Source organism: Leopardus geoffroyi, chromosome A1 (assembly GCF_018350155.1).
Source record: "Leopardus geoffroyi isolate Oge1 chromosome A1, O.geoffroyi_Oge1_pat1.0, whole genome shotgun sequence".
NCBI lineage: Eukaryota > Metazoa > Chordata > Mammalia > Carnivora > Felidae > Leopardus > Leopardus geoffroyi.
This window is the reverse complement of record NC_059326.1, coordinates 78,922,221-78,949,867: the sequence shown is the minus strand read 5'-3', so window position 1 is coordinate 78,949,867 and position 27,647 is coordinate 78,922,221. Positions and strand designations below refer to the sequence as shown.

The 27,647-nt window shown below is 45.8% G+C and overlaps 1 protein-coding gene across 3 annotated transcripts in view; it reads right to left on the bottom strand.

The window, feature by feature from the left end:
* MYO16 (myosin XVI) overlaps window positions 1–27,647 on the bottom strand; it is a 607,799-nt gene that overhangs the window by 248,474 nt on the left and 331,678 nt on the right. For all 3 annotated transcript variants that reach the window (XM_045481946.1, XM_045481930.1, XM_045481937.1), the window contains exon 16: window positions 17,293–17,440. In XM_045481946.1, the coding sequence (XP_045337902.1) occupies window positions 17,293–17,440 (148 nt within the window). The remainder of the gene's footprint in view (window positions 1–17,292; window positions 17,441–27,647) is intronic.

Here is a 27,647-nt window from a genome sequence, read left to right as displayed (position 1 = left end):
TAGTATGTGTAATAATATGTAGTGCTTCCTGCAACATTTATACGGAAGATGGTATATGCAATATAGCACATGATGGAATCGTGTAGTAATACAGCTTGTTATTAATAACTACATGACTGCATTTGTTTTGTTTTTAATTTTTCCCTAATGTTTATTTTTGAGACAGAGAGAGACAGAGCGTGAGCGGGGGAGGGGCAGAGAGAGAGGGAGCCACAGAATCCGAAGCAGGCTCCAGGCTCCGAACTGTCCGCACAGAGCCCGACCCAGGGCTCGGACCCAGGAACGTGAGATCATGACCTGAGCCGAAGTCAGACACTCAACCGACTGAGCCACCCCAGCGCATTTATTGATGTGCATTTATTGCATTGCATTTATTGATGCATTTATTTACTGCATTTATTGATGTGACATACGAGGAAGCGTCTGGCTCCTGCCCTTCTGCCTTTGCCCTCAGAGTCTTCCAGGTTGGTCCCATCATGTTGTCACTTGTGGTCCTGAAAGCCTCAGGAATTCATCCTCATTTCCTCTCCTTTGCAAGCTCTCTGTCCTCCCCGCCGTCCCTGCCCTCCAAGACCAGGGAGAGGAGAAAGCCTGGAGGGCAGGCTCACAATACCTGTCTGCAAGAGTTGGGCTGAACACAGCTGAGAAGAGATGGGCTGGAGGACTAGCAGGGGGATGTCTAAAACACATGTGGGAGGATAGAAAGTTCTAGAAATCTCACAGAGATGTTTCAGGCAGAGCCCCTCCGGAGCAAGTCTTGGCCACTGGACCGAAAATGGGTCTGGTGGAAAGCAGCATGGTGTGGAAAGACAGCATAGCATTGAGAGCTCGTTGGGTTCTAAGTCTCACTGATGCCTTTGGACATTCCAGAACTTAGTTCTCTCTGCATTCTGTTTGTTTCTTATCGGTGGAGATGGCGGGAAAGGCAGCCTTGTGGGGCAGCTGTGAGGACTCAGGTTGGCTGGAATTTCCGTGATGTGCTCAACACTTGGCCATCGTGGCTCCAGGGAAATGTTCTGTCCATCTCTTAGGTCTGTTTCCACACAGCACAACATTTGCCCTGCCTGACTGTACCTTGTCCAGAGGAAAATCTGCAAACTTTCAAAAATCTTGTAAAGTACAAATACATTTCCAGGTCAGAAGGCCTTATCTGAGAATCATTCAATGAGCTGGGGTTCTCTTTAGGGGTCTTGGGGAACCTCTGAAGGTCAGCGCCTGCAGGGACCACACCACATGACCCGCCAGAGAACGTGGTTCTCATTAGAGCGTGTCAGAATCCTGCAGAGGTGAGTCCCGATGCCCAAGTTGTGCCCTCGTCCCATTACACCGCAATCTCTGGGAAGTGGGAGGCACAAATGGGCTCAACAGTCCTTGAGAGATGTTGGAAATCCCTAACTCAGAGAGAGTTCTCCTCCTGCTCTCTGGAGGAAGGCATAAGACAGAAAAGATGCTAAAATGCAAATCTAACTCATCATAGCTACCTCCGCAGCCAGGAATACTGTGGGTATTTGGACACAACGCTCATTTTCTCCAAGTGTCCTGTTGCTCTGTCCCCTCTCCATCTGGAACATTCTTCATGCTTGGTGAACACCTTCCCCTGCAGGCAAGGGGTGGACACTAAAGCGACTGAGCCCCCCAGGTGCCCCCCGAGTGTTTCTCTCAGCGGGACCCTGGAAAGTCAGCCCGGGTTACCTTGCACCCTGGTGTTGGTTGCTGCTGACACAGTGCCCTTCACCTAAACAGAGCTGCAATCTGAAATAACTTATTTCCGTGGGGGCTATGTGCTTATCTTACTTATCACCTGCAGTTCACAAGGCATACTGATGACGAGCCGGGTACGGTGTGTTAGCATTCGTCACTGTGAAGTGCTTATTCTCCAGGGAGGAGGGAGCCCGCCATCCGCGTGCGTCACTTATGGCTTTGCTCCTACAGCTCTTCATCACCAGAAACTGCATTAGAAAGCACAAGTCCTGTTTCTCTTTGGTGTGACTGGTGGCCTCTGGGTACTTGCTGCACGTGCGCCCCCCTGTCCCCGTGGACGCTGACGCTCAGCTGGTGTCTCTGCTTCTCTAGTCCTGATGCCTTCGCCTATGTGGCGTTCATCTGTCTGCTAGGGCTCCTGCCTCTCCCCTCCCCCGCAGCACAAAGTCTTCTCACCTGCTCCTGGGGCCCCTAGTCAGATGTTCAGGACACTTCTCACACTGTAACTGAGAAGGCTACCTGCTGATCGCCCAGATTTTGAACATTTTGAGCGGCTTCCGAGTAGCGACCGTCTCTTTTTCTACAGCCTTGCAAAAGCGCACTGTGTCTGGGGTAAAGGAGATAATGCCTCCTTTTGAATGAGGGAAGGACAAGGACGGACTTGAGGACTTGAGTCTCCTGGCTGCCCATAGCCTCTGGATGGCTGGTCTTCCAGGGTCCATCTTGTCTGCCCAGCAGGCCGTCAGACTCCTTGGCCCATTTCAGCTTGCAAGACCTCGACCATGTGCTGCCACGGTTTAGGCCGGGGTGACAAGGAGGACTGAGGGATGTGCCTTCCAAGCAGGTGGCTGAGTGTGGGCTTCAGAGCATGGGTCCTGTAGCGGCCCAGCCACAGCAGCAGGGACTGGACTAGACATCACGCGGGCGAAGCCAGGAGATCGGAACCTGCTCCGTGCGCTGGGGGGGTTTAGGCAGGGTGGACAGCGAGGATCTGACTTTTCTTTAGAAAGAGCACCTGCCTGCAGAGCAGGGTGTGGGCTGTAGTGGGGCCAGTCAGTGGTGGGAAACCCAGAAGGAAGGCTTGAAGGATTTCAGGTGGGTGACGATGGGCACCCAGCCCAGGACTGTAGTAGGAAGATGGGGAGAGGGGGCCGGATCTGCTGTGTAGGCAGCAGGCATGGCCGGGACGTGTCCACAGACGAGCGTGGGAAGGGGGAGAGTTAAGGACAACATTTCAGGTGATGTCATGGGAGAGGAGACTTGGAGGGGAGTTAGATGTGTTGGGGAGAGAAGCAAAATGATGACCCCAAAGCTATTAGAAACTCACAATTACAATTTTAACACTATTTTTATGACTCCTGTGTGTAAGTCACCTTGTATACGCCCATTCTCTGTCCCCACCAACCACTGGTCAAAGTGATTAATACCACCTCTGCATGTAAGCAAAAGGCAGGGTTCGGAGAGAGGCCATAACGACCCGCGGAGTGCCCACGGCCAGTGAATGGCTTAACTCTGGTGCATCTGTCCACCATACTCTCCCTTCACTGCATCATTATTTCTGAAAACAGATGCCCAGTAAGAACTTCATTGTTTTAAAGATAGGTCAAACACCTTAGAAGATACCACAGAAAGTCCGGTACTGGTGGGGGCACTGCCATTTCAGAATCGAGGGCACCCCATTCATCATATGTTAAATGTCCTTACGCTCAGGGGAACCTCTCTCCGGCTGATGCCCAGCTGACTCTCGCAAAGGACACTGTGCACTTAGTTCTGAACAACACGATGTCAGGACGACACGGGAACTCAAACCCCCTTGCTGGAATGAGCTTTCTTAGACGCCAAGAGTCAAGAGAAGAGATCTCGCATTCAATGCAACAGAACTCGGGAATCATTCACTTGCTGCTAAGAGTGAACATGCAAAAGTTAAGCTGAACACCTCAGGGTGTGACAACTAGATTAAAATAGACTCGAGGCGCTGAGCAAGATCCCACCAGCCCTCATGCGCGGCAGAAGGTGTGAAACCAGAAGCCCACTCGCGCGCTGTGCCACACTGCTGGAGACGACCCACTGACCCACCTATGTGGCGCCCACTGACTGCTTTTGTGCGACAAGGAAACATTCGAGGTTCTGCGATGCAGAACACTGAAACGATGGGAGAAATGCAGCAGCTGTAAAGCAGTAAGTGAGGACAGTTTGGAATATCCCTCCACGAAATGTGGCTCCATGGGATTCTGCTGAGACACAGCTGACCCGAACAAGGAGACTCTCGCCCTAGAAAGTTCAGCACCATCGACCCGCAGACAAGGGGGTGAGCAACGCTGTGAGGCAGGTTAGGAATCATCACTGGGCGGTTTGTATTTGCAAAGAGGGAGACATCTGTGGAGCTGGGGTGACAGCCCGATGAATGGCCTTCCCCAGGCCTCAGCCAAAGCACAGGCTGGGCTCTGCTGTGTTTCTGGAGCTCTGTTGAGATCGGTGTTGCTGGAAGGAGCCATACAATGGAGGGGACACAGCTCACAGCATCTGAGGTCGGTCCAACCAACCAGGAGTTCCCATGACTCTCCCCAGTCTCATCTCTGGGCAGGTTAACACAACCAACAGAAGTAGCCAGATGAAGTAGGGTTTTTTTTTTTTTTTATGATTTTATTTATTTCTGAGAGACAGAGAGCAACAGAGTGCGAGCAGGGGAGAGGGGCAGAGAGAGAGGGAGACACAGAATCTGAAGCAGGTTCCCGACATGGGGCTTGAACTCGTGAACCGTGAGATCATGACCTGATCCAAAGTCGGACGCTCAATGGACTGCACCGCCCAGGCGCCCCAGAAGAAGTTTTTATGTGTATACACACAGAGGTTACTGAGTATATTTTAACATATGTTTTGACTCGATGGCCCTAATCTAACAGTGGAAGGCAACAGAAACCCTGCTTCTTCCAGGATTCCGTAAGAAGTTTCACATGGTTGTCAGAGTTCAGTAACAAAGAGACCTCAGTGTCAGAACAGATAAAACTGGCCAACTCTGAAAATAAACACCCCCAGAGCAACGCTGGAAAGCCCCAGGTTATGGCAAATAATAAACAAGGAACATCGTGACATCATCCTGAAGGTTTTTTTTTTTTTTTTTTTTTTTTTTTCTCTTCGGCACAAGCAATGCTTTGGGGAGATAAGAGTAAACATAGCCCATCGTCAATGGGTATTTACTCAGAAGCTATTTTGTGCCGAGAACGATTCCGGTCGTTTTCAAGTTACCAGTGATCCAGACAAGTAAGTATCCATGACCTCGTGCAGCTTAACTTCCCACTGCGGGGACACACAAGGTGCAGCAGGGGCATTCAACCAGTAAATTCCAGAGCCTGTTAAGGTGCTGCGTGCTCTGGACAGAAGAAGCAGAGCCTGCCTAGAGCGACTGGGAAGGCGATGTTTGGGGTTCAGGTGGGGGTTCTACTGGGGGCTCACTGAGACGGGCACAAGCGAGCGAACTCTTGAAGAGGTAAGGAGGTTAGCCAAGGCGGAGTGGGGGGAGGAACATTCCAGGAGGAGGGAAAGGCTAGAGCAAACCTAGGATGGGAAGCTACCCGGGTGCCCCTGGAGCAACATGGAGGCCTTAGCGGCTGAGTGGGGAGCCACGGAGGACTAGAAGGGAGGTCAGCGCCAAGAGGGACCAGATCACACAGAGCCTTGGAGGCTGTCAAGGGTTGCGACCCTCAGGGAAATGAGGAAAAAGCACAGGGTCGGGAGAAGAGTGCATTGAAGAATCGTTCTGACTGTTGCATTGAGGACTGGTTACTTGTGGGGACAAAGGGAGCCCAGTGGGACAGGGACAGGTGGGTGATCGCCCCAGGGCGGTGGCAGAGCATGACAGGTCACCTGTGGCTCGGGAAGGAGGGCATATGGAGGCTCAGGGGCGCTCTGGCTGGGGGAGTGGGAGGCTGGGGAGGATGGGGCAGGTGTGGGTGGGGCGGGCCGAGCAGGATCCCAGGCTGGGGGCGGTCAAGGACAGGGTTCTGCTATTTAGGAAGTGCCTCGGGGGCTGCACAAATGTATCTTCACAGAGGCAGTCGCTTTAAGTATGAGCCCCAGCATGCACCTGTCTTGGCAAGCTAACTCCTCCCAAGGCCACTTAAGGGGCCGTAAGTTGCCAGCAGAAGGAAGAAGGCGGGATCACTTCATTTCCCCCAACAGCCCATGGGGAAGCCTCCGCGGCCGAGAGAGCTCGCTCGCAGAAGATGCCGCTGTTAGAACAAAGCCAACAAAATGACCTGTGACCACACAGCAGTGCCCACACCTACGTCCCCAAGCCGTAGCACAAATGCAGGCGGGGAAAGATCTGGCCGAGGAGGAATTCATGAAAAACACCAGGTCTCTGCGTGTCCATCCACGATAAGGTGAACGGGAAGTCCTGCTGTGGCAGAATCCCCAAACAAGAGAAAAACAAAGAAGCCCAAAGTGCCTGGCCCGAATTCTGAAAATTCTGAATCTACAGGAAAGCAGGGGTGAAGAGGGCAGGGGGTGAGGGAAAGTGTGTGGGCAGAAGGCTTGCAGCAAGAAGGGGAAGTGAAAGTGGGGCAGTTTGGGGTCACGATATGGGGAGAGGGGCCAGATGGTGGGGGCAGTGGAGCAAGGTGAGGGGTGGAGAGAGGTAGGAGGGCAGGGGTGGGTGGAGTGGGAGGTTGAAGAGGGGTGGGAGTGGGGAGGGGTGAAGTGGGGGATGGATAATGGGGGAGGGGTGGGGGAGGGGAGGGAGAAGGGGTGGGGGGCAGAGAGGGGTACAGTGGGGGGTAGAGTAAAGTGGGAAGGAAGGGGTGGGTGGAGGGGGCTGAAGAGGGGCCGGGGAGAGGTGAAGTGGGGGGTGGAGTGAGGTGGGGTACAGGGGTGGGTGGGGTGGGAAGTGACGAGGGAGGAGAGCAGGGGTGGGTGGAGTGAGGGTGGGGGGCAGGGGGTGGGGCGGGGGCGTGGAGAGGGACCGGCTAGCGGTCAGGCTTTGTCTCCTCTCCATCCTCACCGTAAGTGACTGGAACCAGAACGTGAGATGAACAGCTGACATCGGTGCCCTTGGGCTCCAGCCTCTCCTTGTGTGCGGGGACATTTCTCCGTGAGCTGCCATCACCGTGTGGCTCTTTTTCAAACACTTCCCTGAAATCTTCCGCCTGTCATTTGGAGACCAGGGTTTGAGAGGCAGACGTGGGGTGTATCTAGGGCCTGGCCACGGCCGTGGCTCCTGAGCCGCCAGCACGTGCCGTTGGGTAACTCAGTCAACCCTGGCTTGTGTCAGGCCGAGCCGCAGATGAGGGGAGGTGACATATGTCAAGTTTCAGCGCAAATGAATGTTGGTTGTTAGGGTTTTAACTGTACTGACGGGCTGCGGATTTACAGGAGCAAACGGCATTCGCTTCAAAGAGCCCAGGGAACATCACTTTGGGTCTGCGTGCACACACGTGAACACATGTTGTCATCACAGGGGTCTGGGTAAACCCCTCATCGTGTTATCGGTTTCAGAACCAAGCCTGTAAGATACACAGTGCATGTCTGGTTCACACCGGACACAATCCTCTTGAGGAGAACACACGATCGGTAACAAAGCACACATTCCAGAATCTTACTGAGGTCATCATCTCTTGTGATCAAGTGAATGCAGGTTTAGACTTAAAGGAAATCTTTACTTTTTTTTAATGGTTATTTATTATTGAGAGACAGAGAGACAAAAAGCGTCAGCAGGGGAGGGGCAGAGAGAGAGAGAAAGACCCAGAATCCGAAGCAGGCTCCAGGCTCTGAGCCGTCCGCACAGAGCCTGACGTGGGGCTCGAACCCAAGAACTGCGAGATCATGACCTGAGCCGAAGTTGGACGCTCAACGGACTGAGCCACCAGGCGCCACCCCTCCCTTTTCTTTTTCCCACTCTGGCTGATACACAATGACAAAGCATTTGAAGCATTCAAATTGATTTTCTGCCCCAGGGAAAACATGAAACAGGAAGTTTTCCAGAAGTGTACAGGTTCTGCTTTAGATTGTAATATGACATGCTCTGTTCGCCTGCTGTAAGGGGGTACCCGCGGAGAAGCCAGTGTGGGGTCCCGAGAGCCAGCCCTGCCTGTCACCACCCGGCCACCCTCCTCTCCACACCTGCTCTCGTCACCCTCACTGCCTCAAAGGGCTGTGCTGATTGTCATCCAAAGATCCGACTAAATTTCCACCGCGGAGAGATGTCACAGTGACACGTTCCCGTGTGGCACAGCCCCGAGGTCACACCTACACGAGGAGAAGCCTTACCAAGGTTGCAATTATTCCACGTGAGCTAAAGCTCTAACAGGAACTCATGGTCTTTGGCATCACGGTGATTTGTTATTCACACATGGCTCCGATGGAAAAGAGCCTTCCATTCTAACAGTAACGACAGAACTGACTCTTCTCTAGGCTCCGGCAGCCGGCCACCCACCCCGACCACATGCACGACAGCGCTGAGGCCGGTCCCGCTTCACGGAGGACCGAGGGGAGGCACGGAGAGGTTGCGCGATTTCCCGAAACGACCTAGGCAAGGAGAGGAGGGTCCCACGGAAGCTGCGTGCTTTCCGCTGATAAGCTCACTGCCGTCAGCAGCCCACGTGCCTTTGTCATCGAATACTGACAAGGTACAAAGTGGTCAGCCCAGTGCAAGGACAAAAGCCCCTTAAACGTCAGCAAGAGCAGAAGTGGACTTGACAGGCCACATCGACGTGCGGTTTTGCTAACAGTTATTCGTGGGCCTTGATTTCGGGACCAGGAAGAGCACCGTGTCTTCCCCTGTACTGTGTCCGTCCGATGGCTCCCGAGAACTACAATCGGGGACCGAAGACCATCGGGGAAAGAACATGTGGAAAACAAGGAGAAGGAGTATGTGCACATGTCATGGTGATTGACTCGGCAAGGGGATGAAACGAGGCTGGGGCAGACGTGGGCTGGGGTGATGGGGACGGCTCACCCAGGCTCGCCTGTCGCAGGGAGATGGCCACTCTACCTCTGCCCCGGGGGAAGGCCATATGGGGCTGCTGGGTGCCCGCAGTGGAGGACACTGGCAAGCAGGGCTGGGAGACAGAGAAGTGGCACCCACTGCATTAGCCTGACATATATGGTGGGTAGCACACACGTGAGCATGGGACGCTGTTGCTACAGCTGCATGGGTAGGTTTTGTGAAAGAGACCAACTCTCTCTTTCTCTCTCTCTCTCTCTCACACACACACACACGGAACTGTGAGAGTCTTTCTAAAGTAATAGGGAGTCACCAAGCCAACCCCTGAGCATGCTCTGTGGTTCTTCTCTACAAGCTTCAGGAGCCTACCTGAGCCTCACGTCCAAAACAGATATCACCCCCACTGGCGGAGGGGCTCCTGCCCGCCATCTTGATATAGCATGATTTAGAATGCAATAAAATAATTTTTATTCATAAAGGGTAAATAATTCAAACGGAGAGAGACAGAGATGAGAGAGATAAATAGAGACAGAGAGGGAAGGAGGCTCTTGGAAATGGAAGGGACCCTGCTGTGAGACACCGAGGCAGATGTGGAGGTCATTTTCAGTGAGTGTCTGCCTTAGGCAGGTAAGGTGGGGCTTCCCTTTGGCGAGAAACATCATTACTACCACGGTTCACACCTACACAAACTGGGGGACGCCAGCCACAACTTAATCTTTTGGACCCAGACATGTTCTGTGATGCGGATGATTTTTCTTTACTTTTGTAAGTTAATGTAGTGTTTATATTCCCAGCAAGATTGGCAGGATGCTTTAATCAAACATTTTAATTCTGGGAAAAACCATACGAATATTCCTAACGAGTGAGAGATACGTGTCAATTCAGGTTTAGATTCTGCTTCAGACGAGTTCAGGTTGTGTCAGCCCTTTTACCAGCATGAGTCAGAAATAAACGGTCGGTTTTCAGAACCATTTTGTCTTTGGGGACTATGAAGAATCAATTGTAGATCTATAGTCCAGATTATTACATCTAATTTGCTGACCGGAAAAGCGAGACTCAGAACATTGAGCTCTCCTAACACAAGAGTGGATTTCTTTTTTTCACAACTGAAAGGTAAACATGGTCACTGCTCATCGAATGTCACCCGAGTTTATTTCCTCACTCGCCTGATGCTCAGCTCCAGTCTGAGGCTCTCGGAGACAGAAGTAGAGAGAATCTCCAAGTACATGTTAATAATCCCTTCCGTCAAATTCCTTAAGGCCTCACCAGCTCTGTTTCCTTGTATCATCAAGAAGGTTTTATCCGATATGACAGAAAAGCAATATTTATTAGATACTTCGGAGCTAGGAGGTTTCCAATATGCTAAATTGGAATTTACCAAATATTATTCTGACATGAGTGTAAAGAGCAAGAATTGAAGAGGCGGGAAAACAATAATCTGTGTAGACGGGATGGGGGGTAGGCCAGGCCTGGCCAAGCAAGAGTGAGGACATCAAATCAGCACTTGGCGATGCATTTAAAGAACCAAGATGTGAGGATATGTGGGGATCCCGGTATCTCCTTTCTTATTGGTGCCTGGGAAAATAAAGACAACCAAACTGGAATTTCAAGGAACAGAAGCAGAACTCTGAAAAGAGTTATAGTAAGAGTAATAGTCTGGTGATGCTGAGAAAAGGTATATTTTCATCGGTTTTCTCCAAATCATGAAGGTGCAGACAGTGGAATTAATGTCTGTATGTCAGGACAGAGTGTCAGTTTCCACGTTCTAAGGCTGGCCATCACACTTTCCCAGGGGACAAACAGCAATCAGGGGCAACCAGTTGAGCGCTTGGGTCCTGGGGGACAGATCACCGGGTTTGAAATCACGGTGCCCCCATTTCCTTCCTGCACAGCCCTGGGCAAGTTACATATCTGGTAGGTCTCAGTGTGCCCATTTGTAAAACAGGAGGAGTATTAAGATCTATCTCATAGAGATGCTAAAAGATTTAAATGATGGGGCACCTGGGTGGTTCAGTCAATTAAACATCTGACTTCAGCTCAGGTCATGATCTCATGGTTTGTGAGTTCGAGCCCCACGTCGGGCTCTGTGCTGACAGCTCAGAGCCTCTGTGTCTCTCCTTTTTTCTGCCCCTCCCCTGCTCACGCTCTGTCTCTCTCAAAATAAATAAATGTTAAAATTTTTTTTTAAAAAAGAGAAAAAGATAAAAAATAATACTGTCGATCAGATGGATCACAGAATTGCTTCACCTTCAACCCCAAAAACTATTTTTAGGGGGAAACAGACATAACAGAGAAATTACATGGAAACGTGCCACAACTTGTATCTGCAGTTCTCCTGAAATACATTTGCATTATTAATGGTCCTGTATATGGGTAGCCGTGGGGCCCAGCTACCTGGCAAATCAGCAGGGTGAGCTGTGCCTGCCCCCCAGGCCTCCCCACAGCCGCGTCTTCACACTGGGGCTGGCACCCTTCTGGGTGGCTGGGGATCAGCCTGGCTGTTGGAGCAGAACAGAGTGGAAGGAACCTGCTTCACGTGGCTGTTTATTTGTGCCCAGCTCCCCTGTCCTCCTCTTTGGTTAAACAGCTCCCATCTTCCACCCTTTCGGAATGACTCAGGGACCAGGGAGGGCCTGAGACCTAAGCTGAGCTGCCAAGGTGGCCTCTTGGAGAGGAAAAGAGGAACTTTGGCTTCCTCTCCAGGGTTCCTAAGATATGGAAGGTTAGGGCTCTGTGTGTTATGTTCCTCCCCATGTTGGAAAACACAAGCAAAGTAAAACAGAGAGGTGTGTGTGTGTGTGTGTGTGTGTGTGTGTGTGTGAGAGAGAGAGAGAAAGAGAGAGAGAGACAGAGAGACAGAGACAGACAGACATCATCTAGTTCCAGGATCTAGTTATATACGACTTCTTTCTTCTCCAATTAGTTATGTGATTCTCTGAATCCTTCCTCTTTTTCTTTTCTTCTCTTTTTCTTTTTTTTTTATTTAAAAAAATTTTTTTTAACATTTTATTTATTTTTGAGACACAGAGAGAGAGAGAACACGAACAGGGGAGGGTCAGAGAAAGAGGGAGACACAGAATCCGAAACAGGCTCCAGGCTCTGAGCTGTCAGCACAGAGCCCGACGCAGGGCTCGAACCTACGGACCGCGAGATCATGACCTGAGCCGAAGTCGGACGCTCAACCGACTGAGCCACCCAGGCGCCCCTCTTCTCTTTTTCTTCTTAAGTGTGTTCGTGTTGGGTATCTGACACCAGCAATCAAAGAGTGCTAATGAACATAAAACTTGAAGCCACACATACCTGGGTTTGGATTCTGGCTTTTTCATTAACTAAACTTACTAGCTAAATGTCTTTGATTAAGTTATGTAAATGTGCTTCAGTCTCATTATAAAAACAATTTAGGGGCGCCTGGGTGGCTCAGTCGGTTGAGCATCCAACTTCGGCTCAGGTCATGATCTCACGGTTCGTGGGTCTGAGCCCCGTGTCGGGCTCTGTGCTGACAGCTCAGGGCCTGGAACCTGCTTCGGATTCTGTATCTCCCTCTCTCTCTCTGCCCCTTCCTTGCTCATGTTCTGTCTGTCTGTCTCTGTCTCTCTGTCTCTCTCTCAAAAATAAAAATAAAAACATTTAAAAACAATTTTTAGATAAAAAAATAAAAACAATTTAGAATGCTCACAACTCTCCCATAGGATTCTGAAGACTAATTAAAGAGGTAGAACGTGTCCCTCATACCAGTGTGGTTTGTTGTTTTCTTTTCCCCTCTCTCTCCTCATCTGGCTGCACGTGACTCAAAAATGGAAAGAAGGAAGAAACCCCTGACCCTGAATCCTTGCTACTGGCTTTTCGCAAGTGAAATTTACCTGGCCATTTACAGAGGTGACCCAACCCTTTCCATTATTTTCAATATTCTAACCTTCAGTGAGGATAATGCAATCTCTTATGGCTTAAAATTTTAATTTTTTGCTTTTTATGATAGAGGTGACAGACTCCACCATGTCCGGACTTAGTTTTGCTTAACTAATTCTAAATAAAAACGTGTACACAAACATCGACCTCGTGCTTTCACTTTCATTTTCCTTAAAGATGTCCCTGACGCAAAGTGGCAAAGCCAGTGGTTGCCAATTTACAGGCCACGTTGCTGTGGGCACAATACAGAGGGTGAAGGGTGAGGGTCAGTAGGACTTAGACTCCAGTCTGGCTCCTGGATGACCTCTCCCTCTTCATGCCCTGGTCTCTCTGATGCAGGAGCGGTCCTCTGCTCAGGTCCAGGTGAGGATTCAAAGAGACAGGGAAGAGAATAGTAGGACGGGGTCTGGAGGATGATGGGCGCTGCTCTCTAAGTTGTCGGTATCACAATTGTGATTATCATGTAGATAACTAATAATAGAGTCAGGTAGAGATACATTTTGGTTCCTCTTATCTTGAAACTGTGTCTTGGGAGCACCTTCAAGATTTGCTTGCCTAAAATATGTAGCCAAATGAAGAGTCATCCTCAAATAATAACTTAAGTTTACCCTTACCTATTTTTCAATTATGTAAAACTTTCTCAAGCCAAGCTAAATGTGCATAAGAAACCCTGAGCGAAAGAAATGAAGTCTCAGTGAGCGTTAACTGCCACAGAGTCCTCGATGACAGGTGCACTCCCAGGCAGCAATCACAAGTTCAAATACTGGATGAGTCAGAGTTTCCTAACACACAAGGTTAGAAACAGGTCACAAGCTCTGAGTCAAGGGCTGCTTGCTCTCAGCTTGTAATTCACAATCTGACCTTTCCTGAAAATGTTAGTATGCAGTGTGGCAATAATTTATGACGCTCATCAGAATGAAGGCAGATTAGGAATAACTTCTTTGCATTTTGGAGCCCAACTGTTCTGGGATGAAAACCTGTAAACGCTGTTTAAAGCACACCGAAGATAAGCAATTAACGACTGTGTCTAACTTTCATTAAAGCCCAATCCCACGAACGGAACGTGGACTATATTTATCTTGAGATGCAAGGTTAGGAATACGTACAAAAGAGTTTGAAATAGAACTTGAAAAACAAACAGCCAGGAAAAAGAAGTAAATCATAGGAAGAACCATAAATCAAAAAGAAACCTTTAGTGATGAGCCTTTTTTTTTTTTTTTTAGCTCCTGACTTTGTGGAGATGGCACCATCTAGTGGAAATTCTTGGTAAATGCAATCTTATTTTCCCTGCTTTAAATGTTAGTGACCCAGAGACTTGTTTTTCCTTGACATCATTGTTGTTGTTGTTTTAACAATCTGTACAGAAAAATCCTTATGCAAAGTGTTATAAATATTGTCTCCATGCAGTTCAGCTATAGGAACTCATGGCTGTACCATTTTTATTCCATGGTTAAGCAACAGTGCTATCTGCTTGTTTTAGGTATTGTTCCAATTTTACAAGCAGGAAAGTATTTTTAGGGGCATTTAACACTGAAATAAACCTTCATAAATTTTCATGTGAGACTCTGAAAACTTTTAATTCCAAAAACAGAGTCAAAGTTTAAAAAAAGACACTTATGTAGCTTTAATTATAAAGCATTAGTTCCAGCAATGTTTCCTTCTCTTTGGAGTTCAATTACATAAGAACATATGACGGATACCGAGTATGTCTGCAGCCCCCAGTTACTGTTCCATGTCTATTTTATGTTCCACGCAGGCAGTGAGTTGTTATTAAAGAAGGAAAGAGGTACATTTTCAGGAAGCAGGCTCGCAATTCTTGGTATTATTTGCTTTAAGACTCAACATACTTCATCAACATTTCAGTTCAAGCTGCACTGTGGGATGAACATTGAGTAAGCAAAGGCATATCTGGATGGTCTATTTTTTTAAAAATTTTTTAATGTTTATTTTTGAGAGAGGAAGAGAGCTCAAGCAGGGGAGGGGCAGAAAGAGAGGGAGACACAGAATCCGAAGCAGGCTCCAAGCTCTGAGCTGTCAGCACAGAGCCCGAAGTGGGGCTCGAACCCATGAACCGTGAGATCATGACCTGAGCCGAAGTCTGACACTTAACCAACTGAGCCACCCAGGTGCCCCTGGATGGTCTATTTAACAGATACCTCAACATCTCTGTAAAGAAAATCAGATCAGTAGATGTGATGGTAACAACAGCACTCTTCCTAATAGTCTATTTATACATCGTGATTTTTCCCATACCTGTTGGGTGCTGATTTTAAGGGGGAAACTCAGAAGGGCCACTGGTCTGTGAAAGGTCAGAAAGCTAGCAAGTTGAGATTTACACCGCCAATTGCAAATGACCCAAACAATTTCAAAAATTATGGTCCTTGAGATATATCATTACTCCATAAAGATTAGACCCCAACCCCAATTCAAACGTCAGACAAATACGAACTCCCTGAGCCTTGCCAGCACCATAAAAGGGAGAAGACCCACGCCACAGAAACCCCAGAAACAATGTGATGCACATGATGCATTGTAACTTGCAAAACACCCTGTTTTATTATTAAAGAACATTATGTCTGTGTTATTCTCATTGTACAAACGTCCCAACTGATATTTTTATGAATCTGGAGTGGTGGTGTGTATTTTTATTGAGGAATGTTGTTTTGTTCCCATTAGATATTTATCATACATTTTAATAAAATAACCTCTTTGTTCAGGGGAATTGAATGATTCATGATTTTGCTGACTTCTTTCCTGTTGGAGCTTCTCACAAAGGAACCCCTGACTGTTTGACTTTCTAAATAGCCTGAGTGATTCCAAACTCTCTTTTGCAAAGAGGGATGAATGCCGGGCGGGCTCCCCCATAAAAGAGACCTTGTTTTCTCTCCCCCACGCCCACACGTTCGGAAAGACGGGTCCAAACCCCAGACCCAGAAGTTAAATTGTTTCTTTGAATGGTAGTTTTCCGGTCCTTTACTCTTCAGTGGCTCTAAGTCCGAAACGCCAGGCACACACGTGCAAATAGATACAGACAACTCCCTAAACCAATTATCTGCTGTCTACATTGACTTTGTACTCGTAAGCATGATTCAAAACACAGAAATCCGTAAGACTTTTCTCCCTCGCTTCTACTCCTGAACACCTGATGCGGGGTTGCCCATCCGATGCATTTCCTCCCAAGGACAACGTCTCCCATTAGAGACACTCAATGTAGCAAAACAAAGGCTGGTTCCAGGGAACAGGTCTTTCAGTGCTGCGGATACATGACATATTCCCTTTGGCACAAGCCTCCTTATGGTTCTGGGTTTGAGTTCCTCCTTCACGAAATGAGGAGATTTGGTAAAAAACATTTTCAGTGCCCTAGGAGCTTAACATTTCCATATATTTTTTTTTTTAAATCACTTTTACCTAGGCTACCATGCTCCAAAAGGAGTATTTTTTTTCTTTTTGTTCTGAATTTCTGTTGTTTGGGAACACAGTAAACCCCCAAAGTCCTTCAGTAAATAAAACGCAATTCTGATAAGGCCTTAACTTTTTGATTACTTCTCTCCTGCTCTGCATGACCCATTGTGCCTATACTCCTGGATGTAATATTTTCAAAGAAATTGACTGAGAGTGGTTGGTAACGTCGTGGTAAGTTAGGACAGAGCCGTTCATCCCCTTCAAGTGGCCCTGTGCCCCACTCTCAGTAACGCCTCACGGCAGTGGCCATGGCAGAGGCTGCCCCATTGTCCCTCCAATCCATTCCAGGAGCCCCGTAGACTCCATCACCCCAGAAAAGCCCCATCTCTCACACTTGGCATCTCGACCCTGCAGCCCCAGAGGCTTCTCTGCCTTCATGCCTCAACCAGCAAGACAGGTCCTCCTCCTCAGGCATTCTTTCACTTTTCTCGGAAGGGTTCTCAAAAATTATGAAACACATGCCACTCTTCTTGAGTCCAATAACAAACACCCAGTAACTCCAAGTCAGATGTTAGCAGGCATCTGAAATAAATCCGTATCTCTTTCGGAGTCTAGTGCCTCTGCCCTGTCCCAGATTTACTAGTGAGCTTGGTCGGTACGCCCAGCTCCCTCTGCCCCCTTTTGCACCTGTTTTTCTCCCCTGAACGGGGCTCACTCTGCCCACTGTTTTCTTCTCATCCCAATCCAAATCTGGACCAATCCGCATGGGGAGACACATCGGATCGGGCAGGTGGCAGAAATACTCTCAGGGTGAAGACATTCCTCAGCTCATATCTTTAGGAGTCCCTCACCTCCATCCTGTCCTATGACCAATACATCTGCATTTGAACAAATGCTTTCTGCCTCCAGGGCAGAAAATGAGCTCCTCGGTTTATGTGCCCTTTGTCTTCATTCCTTATGCAATTTCATCTGTTACTAATGAACGGTGATTGCCACATAATACTGCCCATTATTTCAAAAGACTGCCAAAGATTAGGAATGCATAACTAATGTTATATCCAAAATACCCAAAGGAACAGAAAGGTTTATATAGATGCTCACTTATTAATTCTGATCTGAAAATTAGGAAAACAGAAACACAACTTAATACATACACAAACCTCAACACTCTAAAAAAAAAAAGTTACAATCCTTTTACAGGTGGTTGTAACCTAACAGTACCCAATTTTTCTCTTTGACCCACCCACCACTTCTCTGAAAAATCAAGAGAAAATTTAAGACCGCTTAAATGCCACCACGACTTCAGGACGGAATTACCACGTAGAAAATATGCAGTCACTTACCGGTGTGCACATAAATTATTAAGGTGAAGCCCGTATTTTTCTTCAGCAGATAACCCATCCATCAACAAGTAGAAAATGAGAAAATTGCTCTGGCCAAGAGGTTGTGAAACAAGTCTGGATTTCTCGAGCATGTATGTATAAATTCTGGCTGGTTAAGAAAAAAAAAAGGGGGGGGGATTCTGTTAAATGGCATTACTAGTTTCATTCCCATAGATTTACACACGCTAATGAATTGCACGAGATAATAACGCAACTGTTTTCAAATACAGACCTTTTGAAAAATAGCTGAGGCTTTATTTTCTAGAGCGGTTTGTAGGTTTCCAGGAAGATTAAGCAGAAAATATCAAGAGCTCCATCATACCTTCTCTCTCCTACCCAGCACACCGTGTCCCCTATCATTAACCTCTCGTGTTAGTGTAGTAAAGTGTTAGTGTAGTAAATTGGTTAGAATTGATGAGCCAATATTGATGCTTAATATTAATTAAGTATATAAATGTGTGTTGGTATTCACTCTTTGTACACTCCACCGGCGTTAAGACATTCATAATACCATGTTCTACCAGCACGGTAACAGAGTGGTTTCACTGCCCTTAAAAGCCCATGCTCCAGTATTTATCCCTTCCTCTCTCCCTAAGCCCTGATGCTCACTGCTCTTAGTACTGTCTCTACAGATTCACCTTGCCCAGAATGTCATATCGTTGGAATCATACAGTATGCAAACTTCTCAGGTTGTAATCACTTCAGTTTCCTTCATTCAAAGATATACATTTTAGGTTCTCTGTCTTTTCATGGCTTGAGAGCTCACTTCCTAAATCATCGGATAAGAGCCCACCCTACGAATGCTCCAGCTGATTCATCCACTCACCTATTAAAGGAGATCTTGGTTGCTTACGGTTTTTGCAATTACGAATAAAGCTGCTATAAACATTTGTATCCACATTATGTGTGGACATAAGTTTTCAGCTCAGTTGGGTAAATACTGAAGAGTGCGATTCCTGGATCGTATGGTAAGACTATGTTTAGCTTTGTAAAATATCACCAAACTGTCTTCCAAAGTGGCCATGCCATTTTGCATTCCCACAAGCAATTAATCAGAGTTTCTGGTGCTCCACGTCCTTGCCAGTATTTGGCATTGTCAGTGTTTTGAATTTTAGACATTCGAATGCGTTTGCAGTGGTATTTCATTTTTGTTTTAATTCACGTTTCCTACATGACCTATAATGTGGAGCATCTTTTCATTTTTGTATTCTCCAGTTGTGTATCTTCTTTCATGAGGTGTCCAGACATTTTGTCCATTTCGTAAATTGGGTTGTTTTCCTATTGCCGAGTATTAAGTGTTCATTGCATGTTTTAGGTAGCAGTCCGTTATCAGATGTGTTTTTCTTGTTTTGCAAATATTTACCTCTGTCTGTGGCTCATCCTTTCATTCTCTTAATGGTGTCTTTCATAGGACAGTCATTTTTAATTTTAATGAAGTCCAGCTTATCAATTATTTATTTCATGGATTGCTGTTTTTAGTGTTATATTAAAAACTCATTGCCAAACCCAAGGTCACCTACAATTTCTCTTATGTTATTGTTTAAAAAGTTTTATACTTTTTTTTAAAGTTTATTTATTTTGAGAGAGAGAGAGAGAGAGAGAGAGCAAGTTGGGGAGGGGCAGAGAGAGAGGGGGGGAGAGAGAATCCCAAGCAGGCTCCGCACCACCCGTGCAGAGCCTGATGTGGGGGTAGAACTCAACAAACAGCAAGATCATGACCTGAGCCAAAGTCGGATGCTTAACCAACTGAGCCATTCAGGAGTTCCTATAGTTTTGTGTTTACATTTAGATTTATGATCCATTTCAAGTCATTTTTTTTTTTTTTGCATGGGGAAGTCCTGCTATTTTAGTATAATTTGTTGAAAGAACTGCCATTTCTCTCTCAAACTTTGCTCTTTGTCAAAGAGCAGTTAACTATATTTACCTGGGTCTACCTGGGCTCTCTATTCTGTTCCATTGATCTACTGGTCTGTTCTTTCACCAGTGCCACGCTGTCTTGGTTCCTGCCACTTTAGAGTAAGTCTTGAATTTGGGTAGCACCAATCCTCCAACTTTGTTCTTCTTTTTAAACGTTGCGTTGGCTTTTCTGGATCTTTTAACTCTCCACGTAAACTTTATGTCAATACTCACAAAGTAACCTGCTGGGATTTCTATTAGGATCGTACTGAATCTATAGATCAAATTGGGAAAAACTGACATTTTAACAATATCGAACCTTCCTATCTGCAAACATTGAGTATCTTTCCATCTATTTATATCTTCTTTGATTTTTTTTCATCAGGGTTTTTATACTGTTCCTCACAAAGATCTTGTAAATATTTTGTTAGATTTATACCTAAGTGTTTTATTTTTTGGTAGTGGTGGAAATATTGTGTTTTCAATGTCAAATTCCAATTGTTCATTGCTGATATTTGGAAAGCAATTGACTTTTGTATACTAAGCATGTGTCCTACAACATTGCTATAATGGCTTACTAGTTCCAGGAAATTTTTGTTGCTGATTCTTTCCAATTTTCTACAGAGATAATCATGTCATCTGTTAACAAAGACAGTTTCATTTCTTTCTTTCCAATCTGTGTATATTTTTTCTTGTCTTATTGCATTAGCTAGGGCTTCCAGTACAATGTTGAAAGCAAGTGATGAGAGGAGACATTCTTATTTTGTTCTTGACCCAACACAGAACTTTCATGCACAAATACGATCTGAAACAAGACATGTCCCTGGGTATAACAAAGGCACCAAAGTAAGGTTTAGAACTTTCTTCATTAATGTCTTACAATTTGAACGTACAAGTCATATTGCTATGGTATATATAAACAGATACTGATTATAAAGAGCTCTGCTATAGACCCTAGCAAGTATTACTATCAACCAGATCAGAAGTATATACAGCTACACTATACAAAGACCAGATATATAGACAATAGTGTCTCACTGCTGAAAATCATGGAAGAAACCCACTGTAGCAAAGGCAAATATAACTTGAATTTATGCAGGTACAATTTGATATACAGAAAGTATACTGGGCAAGTTTCAACATCTATATAAAATTATAAAAAGGAGCCAAACGATGGTTTATAGCTTAGTGGTAAGATAATGAAACAGATGCTTCAATTAAAGTTTACTTCCCAGTTAAAGAGGAAGACAGGTGATGTGCCTATAAAAGCACAAGCCCAGTTTGAAGAGTGTCTAGCCATCTGCCTAGTTCATTGTGACCTCACAGGTCCAGTAGCAAAATACCTAATATTCATTATTTGGAGCTTCTGCTGCTAAAGATTACAAAAATACAAACAAAAACAACCCACATCACAAAAACATGTTGTTGGACAATGGTGGGAGAACGCAGCATGGAGATCACAATCCCGATTTTGCTTCCAGACAGGACTGGCAATACAGAAGCTACTGTCAATCAACATTTATGGCTGGGGCGCCTGGGTGGCTCAGTCAGTTAAGTGTCCGACTTCAGCTCAGGTCATGATCTCGTGGTTCGCGAGTTTGAGCCCCATATCAGGCTCTTGCCGACAGCTCGGAGCCTGGAACCTGCTTCGGATTCTGTGTCTCCCTCTCTCTCTGGCCCTCCCCTGCTCATGCTTGCGCTCTCTCTCTCTCTCTCTCTCTCTCTCTCAAAAATAAAATTAAAAGATAAACATTAAAAAAATTAAAAAACATTTATGGCTATATGTTTTGCAGGCTGAAACTTATAGTTTTTCTGAACTATTCTTTTTATTGGAATTTAGGTTTATTCTTATCATTATGAATGGTCAGTAAACAATGAAGCATTTCAATTTCAAATGCACCCATGAATTATTGTAGTTTTCCACTTTGAAGTAAAGATTCACGGTCAATAATTGTTTTGGATCAAAAGGTGACAGTTGTTAGGGAGTCAAATGGACATAGTTATTTCCTACATTTGAACTAGAAACATCATCTTGTATAATGAGTCTGCGTATAATTATTCTAGAGTCCAGCCTCTGAAAGTAAAAAAAAAAAAAAAATGTGAGGTCTCCTGATTTTGGTTTTATATAGCAAATCTACTTGAACCAATGGAAAGACTATTACGTGCTTTCCCTCTGGTAAAGTTAAGTGGCCCATTCAGCCTGTCATAATGGTTATAAATGCAAAAAGAAAAAAAAACCCTCAAAATCAGTACTTCTTATTAAGAAAAGTTGTCTCATTAGAAACCTTTTAGAAAAGTTGTCGTAAGTGCATAAAGGCTCTTTCAAAATATCCCTTTAATTAGTTGCCGAAAGGTGATGCTAAAATTAGAAGAGGGAAGTGTCGTTTCTTTTCCATTTCTCTTGGAGTATTAAATCAGGTGATAATTTCAAGAAGAGATCTTAATTACTACACTTTATTTCCTCTCTTTTTTCCCTCTCTTAAATTATTTGCTAAGAACATTTTCCACTTAACATTAGCAATATTAACTCTGCTCAAGAGGATATTTTTAAAAATCTGTGCATGTAAGGAATAACCTTCTATAGTTGTTCCTTTCCATTATTTTTTAGTCATCAACTACAGGAATATCAGAGGCCATGGAGTACTGGCCATCACGCTTCTGTATTCAGAGAAAAGGGCGACCCTACGCCCATTTGTCCCAGCCAACATCCAAGCTTCGTTTAGAGGAGCATTCAAAACTAATCAAATTCCACCTCACAGAGTGATTTCAATACCTTTAATCTAAATTCAAAAACAGTGTAATTAGCAATCATCCCAGTTAGCTCATCTCCCGCAGAGAATAAAATTGCTGTGGGTTAGCAGGATTCTGATCGGTAGGATTTTGAAAAAAAAAAGTATCTTAAAAGAGGCTCTTAGCTAGAAGAAAACACAAAACAACCAAAAATTCTAATTTCTCTGAGACTCTCATATTCTTCCAAATGGAGAAAATGTCAGCCTTTTGTTGTGTCTGAAGTGACACTAAAATAATGGAAGGAAAACGATAGGTGTGGAGTTAACGGGGTTTGGCTCATTCATATAAATGTCCACACACAGAAAGAGACTTCCTGCTAATGGGTTTTTTGACTTCTCAAGACCTGTATGTTTTAAAAGATATTTTATTTCAGGAACATTCCTGACTAAAATACACCTGTGATCCTCTGTCTTACCAGAAATCTATATATGAATATGTTTCTCAGAAAGTTCTGGCACAAATGAAGATGTTTGTTGATTACATATGACATAGTACTCAGTAAAATATTTTATAGAGCTATGCCAACTTCTGTTCAATTATAAAAGAAAATGGAGGAAATAAATATCCTCTCCTTCAAAAAAGACAAATACCTGCCCTCGATGCCCTTCCCACTGACTTCCAGAAACTTCCAGCACTCACTGTCACCATGCCCCGCCCTTCTAGTTATAAATCATGACCAGTTAGGATCTCTTCCCAGAGGCATATCATGTCTTCATGACCATCATGTCTCCAATTAAAGGTCACCAAAAGCACACTCTTGCTTAATTAAAATATCCAAATATTCTCTCTTTCCTGAGAAATGCTTATGCATTTCTTTTGACTTCATTATTCAAGGTTAATACAAGGGGTGGTATAAGGAAAGGTGCCTCAACTAGGAGCCCAAGTGTGGCTCCTGGTCCTGACTCTGGCTTTGTCAATTTTCACATTTCTCTTTACCCCATACGAATGTGGGGACGAGGAGGTATAAAGGTCCCGGGCTTCCTGTGGCCTCCAAGAGGAAGGGACTACTATTCCATGTACCTGTGGTGTACCAGGCTCTGTGCTGGGGCTTTTCAGACGGTGCCTCATTTAAATTCTCTTGGAGGCCTTGTCACATTGAAACCCAAGTGGCTGATCACCACTAAAAGATGCTGCTCCTCAACGGAGCTAAGGTCACTTAAAGCACTCTGAAACTTCTAAAAGAATGTCCAGTTGACAGGACAAGCCTAAGGCTCAGTTATGATGCTAATAACGAAGATGGAGACGGTCTTCTGGTTCGTTTTCCAAAGGACACAAGCAAAAGCCCTAACAGACTGTCCATTTCATTTGTTTCAAATGTAAGTTTAAAAGTTTCCCAAGCAGATACTATGGCCCTGGAATATATATTGGGAGACATTTCTGATTGTTAGAAAATTTGTTTCCATTTTTTTAACCTTTATTTATTATTAGAGAGAGAGAGAGAGCACACAGGGATGGGGTAGGGGCAGAGAGACAGAGAGAGACAGAGCCCCAAGCAAGTGCCGTGCTCTCAGCACAGAGCCCAACTCAGGGCTCGATCCCTCAAACCGTGAGATCATGACCTGAGCCGAAACCAAGAGGCAGACGCTTAACCCACTGAGCCCCCCAGGAGTCCCAATTTCGGTTTCCACTTACGTGGATGTGGGTGTCTTCAGGATGAAGGCAGGACAGGAGCCAAATGCCCTTTACGCCCCACATGTGGACTCTGCGTCCCCCCCGAACCCCCCGCAGACTCTTCCCCAATCCCTACAGGATGGAGTGGGCACTAAGAAGGAGAACGTGGTTCCACTCTTACCGGACACAAACTGTCCTTATGAAGAAAAACAATCTCTAATTAAAAAAGAGCCAGAGTTAAGTGTCGGTAACTTCTGCTATCGATTTACATTCTCAATAATACGCATTCTCTGTGGTCATGAATGAGTTCATGCGGCCTTCACATCGCGTCCTCCCTGAAAGGAGGAACACAGCTGCTGCTTCGTTTTATTGGCTCTTTACATCCATTCCTTAGATTCATCAACCCAACAAAAGTCAGGGACTGACCACTCGGCCTGACAGACCAGAGCAGTGCCACCAACAGGCTCATATCCCAACAGGAGACACAGACAGCAGCCAACCAGACAGACCAGGAAAAGGACACTTCCAGGTAACGACAGGTGCTATGAAAGAAACGAGGAAAGAGCCAGATCCACAGTGAACAGAGCTGGGATCCAGCGGACACATTAGAAAGAGAGTTTGGGGAAGAAGTGACCCAAAAGGACACCAGTGCAGTAAGGATTGCCTGCACTTTGCAGGAGAGGGAAGCGTCCCCATCCCCTAGGCAGCAAAGAGGAGAAACTAAGCCGTGGCCTCACCACCAAGGAACTTAAATAGTCCAGTGAGGCTGGAGGATGTGAATGGGGTGGGAGGACCCGGGCACAGGGGGTCCCGTGGGCTGTCCTCTGAGAGCCCAGAGTCCAGTCCTGGACTTGACGTTTGATGAGACCAGAGAGGGGCTACGCAGATTCAGAGGGAAATGGCTGAGGCCTCCTCGCAGCCTGACGGTAATGGCTGATTTCAATTTCCACTGAGCCACAAAGTGGGCTATCTTCTTAATTCACATTTATGCATTTAAATGAGGCAGTGACTTAGAAAAAAAGAAAAACGAGGCTGAAAACCACAAAGCGGGCTGGCTTTGTGTCTTTAGGAGGGACGGGTGTTCTAAACAAGGTTAAATTGAGAAAACATGGGGACAAAGAACCTCGGTGGGGGCACCCAGAAAGTAGAAGCCAGAGTGGAAAGGCTCTCTGTTCACTGACAAGCAGGAAGTTACCACTGCGGAGCCACCAAAGGCCACCAGGATGGGAGACCATCTGGGCAACAGCTCTGGGCCCGGAGAGATGGCTGGGAATACCAAGGTGGGTGTCAGAAGTGGGGCGACGCAGGAATGAGCCAGCATATCTCACTTCTATGACAGTGACTCACCTGCACGCACAGACCGGGGTGTTCTGGGAGAGCCTGAATATATCGCAACGCGCAGTCATATTGGTTTGTGCTGGGTTATAAATGACCAAATGACAGGATAGGTGAAGCGGGTTGAAACTATGGCAAAACGGGAAGAGGCAGACTTTATGGGGAGCTAGAGCACATCAAAGCGAAATCAGACCATGTGTTGCAAAGAAAACGTTAATTTATACGAAGCATGCAGAAGAAAGCACTAGAGATAGGTAAAAGCTTATTTCAAAAGAAATCACAACAGAAAAATAATTTGCCTGAATTTCAATGTAATAAGGCTTAAACATTTTAAAAAAGAGAAAAAACAGACGAAATCACAACAGAAAAATAATTTGCCTGAATTTCAATGTAATAAGTCTTCAACATTTTTAAAAAGAGAAAAAGCAGACGAAACCACAACAGAAAAATAATTTGCCTGAATTTCAATGTAATAAGGCTTAAAAATTAAAAAAAAAGAGAAAAAGCAGACCTCAGGAGTCTCCAAAGTTTCCAAGTTTAAGCTCATACTCCTCTTATTAGACAGCCTGATACTTTGCAAACCACAGCTTGTTTTGTTATCCTGATGAGTGTGCAATTCTACAAGGAAGCCGTTAGGAAATGCACCAGAACCCCATGTTTCCTGGGATGTGTGAACTTCCAAAGCCTTCCCATCAGCGTTTACCCACTAGCATCCTCCTCAATCGTGAATGTCCCAGAAGAAGAGACCACCTCATCACCCAAGGAAGCATCTGGTGGGTAGATAGGTTTGCCCGGGACAGGTGGACCATTTCGGCTTTGCATGTCTAGTTGCCAAAGGAGGTCTGAGCCTGCGAGCTGGGCTCCAATGCGTCACCTGCAGCAGGGACCGGGCGCACAGCCCACTGACTGAGCTGAGCGCAGGGGTGTGGTGGCGCTCACCCAACTCCCCACCGCGGTCTCAGCTCTGCCTGCCCTTTCCACGGTGACCAGCAGTGACCGCAAACCGTTCGTAGCCTCCATTGGAACCTTAGAAACGTTCAACTTCACAAGGAGATTCTCTCTAATTAAGTGAAACAAAGCTGGGGACACCTAGGGGGAGCTCAGTGTGTTAAGTGTCTTATTCTTGGTTCCGACTCAGGTCATGATCTCACGGTTCGTGGGTTCGAGCCCTGAGTCGGGCTCTGTGCTGACAGCCCAGAGCCTGCTTGGGATTTTCTCCCTCTCTCTCTCTCTCTCTCTCTGCCCCCCCCCCCCGCTCGCTTGCTCTCTCTCTCAAAATATAAATAAACATTTTTCTAAAAAGTGAAACAATGCTGAAAGGAACACAGGAAAGAATGGTCTGGTGTCTGATTTTATGGTTGGGGAAAGAGGGTAAGGACACTCGCCCCATGTGCACACACAGATCCAGCCTGGAGCCCCCTGCACTGTGCCAAGCGGCCCCACTGAAGAATGCTGTGTGCTTTGTGACCTGTACTTCCAAAGATGGCAGAGGTCTGTATCACATTTTTTTAAATGTTTGTTTACTTATTTTGAGAGACACAGAGGTACGGGGGAGCGGGGAGAGAGAGAGAGAGAGAGAGAGAGAGAGAGAGAGAGAGAGAGAATCCCAAGGAGGCTCCAAGGGCAGCTCAGAGCCCAACGTGGGGCTCAATCCCACGAACCGTGAGATCATGACATGAGCCGAAATCAAGAGTCAGATGGTCAACCAACTGACCCACCGAGGCACCCAGGTATCGTGTAATTTTGAAGATTTATAAACCAGAAAATGATCCACTGGGGAAAAGATTGAAAGGATACCTTATCATATGTCAAAAGATGGCACATACTTTAAAATGAATGGCAACTTTAAAAGTTGCCCTAAAAAATCTTTAAAAGACCCTAAAAAAAGACCAGCTATGATCTTGATCATGAGAGAAAAGCTGGGAATATGGCATCAATATATTCTCCGCCATTATTTTCATTGGTGCCTTTGAACCTCACACACGGAAAACCTCTCTGCACTCTTGAATGAAAAATATAAATCATCAGGGATTCAGCAACTACCTCAAGTCCCAAATGAAAGGTACTGGATGAGTGAAAACAAACAATCACTGACAAAGTTTTCCCAATATTTGTATGTTACATCCTCACCTATGGGACGACGGTAAGAGGTTTTACACCTTACTTCATCCCGAGCATGCTGATGCATATAGCAGGGAACCCAGAATAATTGTATTGTTAAATAACTAATCAGACGGGAGAAAATATTGGGCTGAAAGCCAGACCACAATGCTATTTATTAATTATATCTTCTTCAAAACAAGAAACATTCCCTACTTTTCTATAGCTGGTGTTTCATAAAACTAAGCATCATACTTTCTGATATATATATATATATATATATATATATATATACACACACACACACACACACACACACACACACACACACATACTCTGATTAGGGAGCTGGCATTAAACTACAAAAGCATGGGGCGACTGGGTGGCTCAGTCAGGCTCAGGTCATGTTCTCACAGTTCATGGGTTCGAGCCCCACACTGGGCTCTGTGCTGACGGCTCACAGCCTGGAGCCTGCTTTGGATTCTGTCTCTGTCTCTCTCTTCCCCTCCCCTGCTCACGCTCTCTCTCTCTCTCTCAAAAATAAACATTAAAAAATTAAAAAAAATTAAACTAGAAGCAATAGA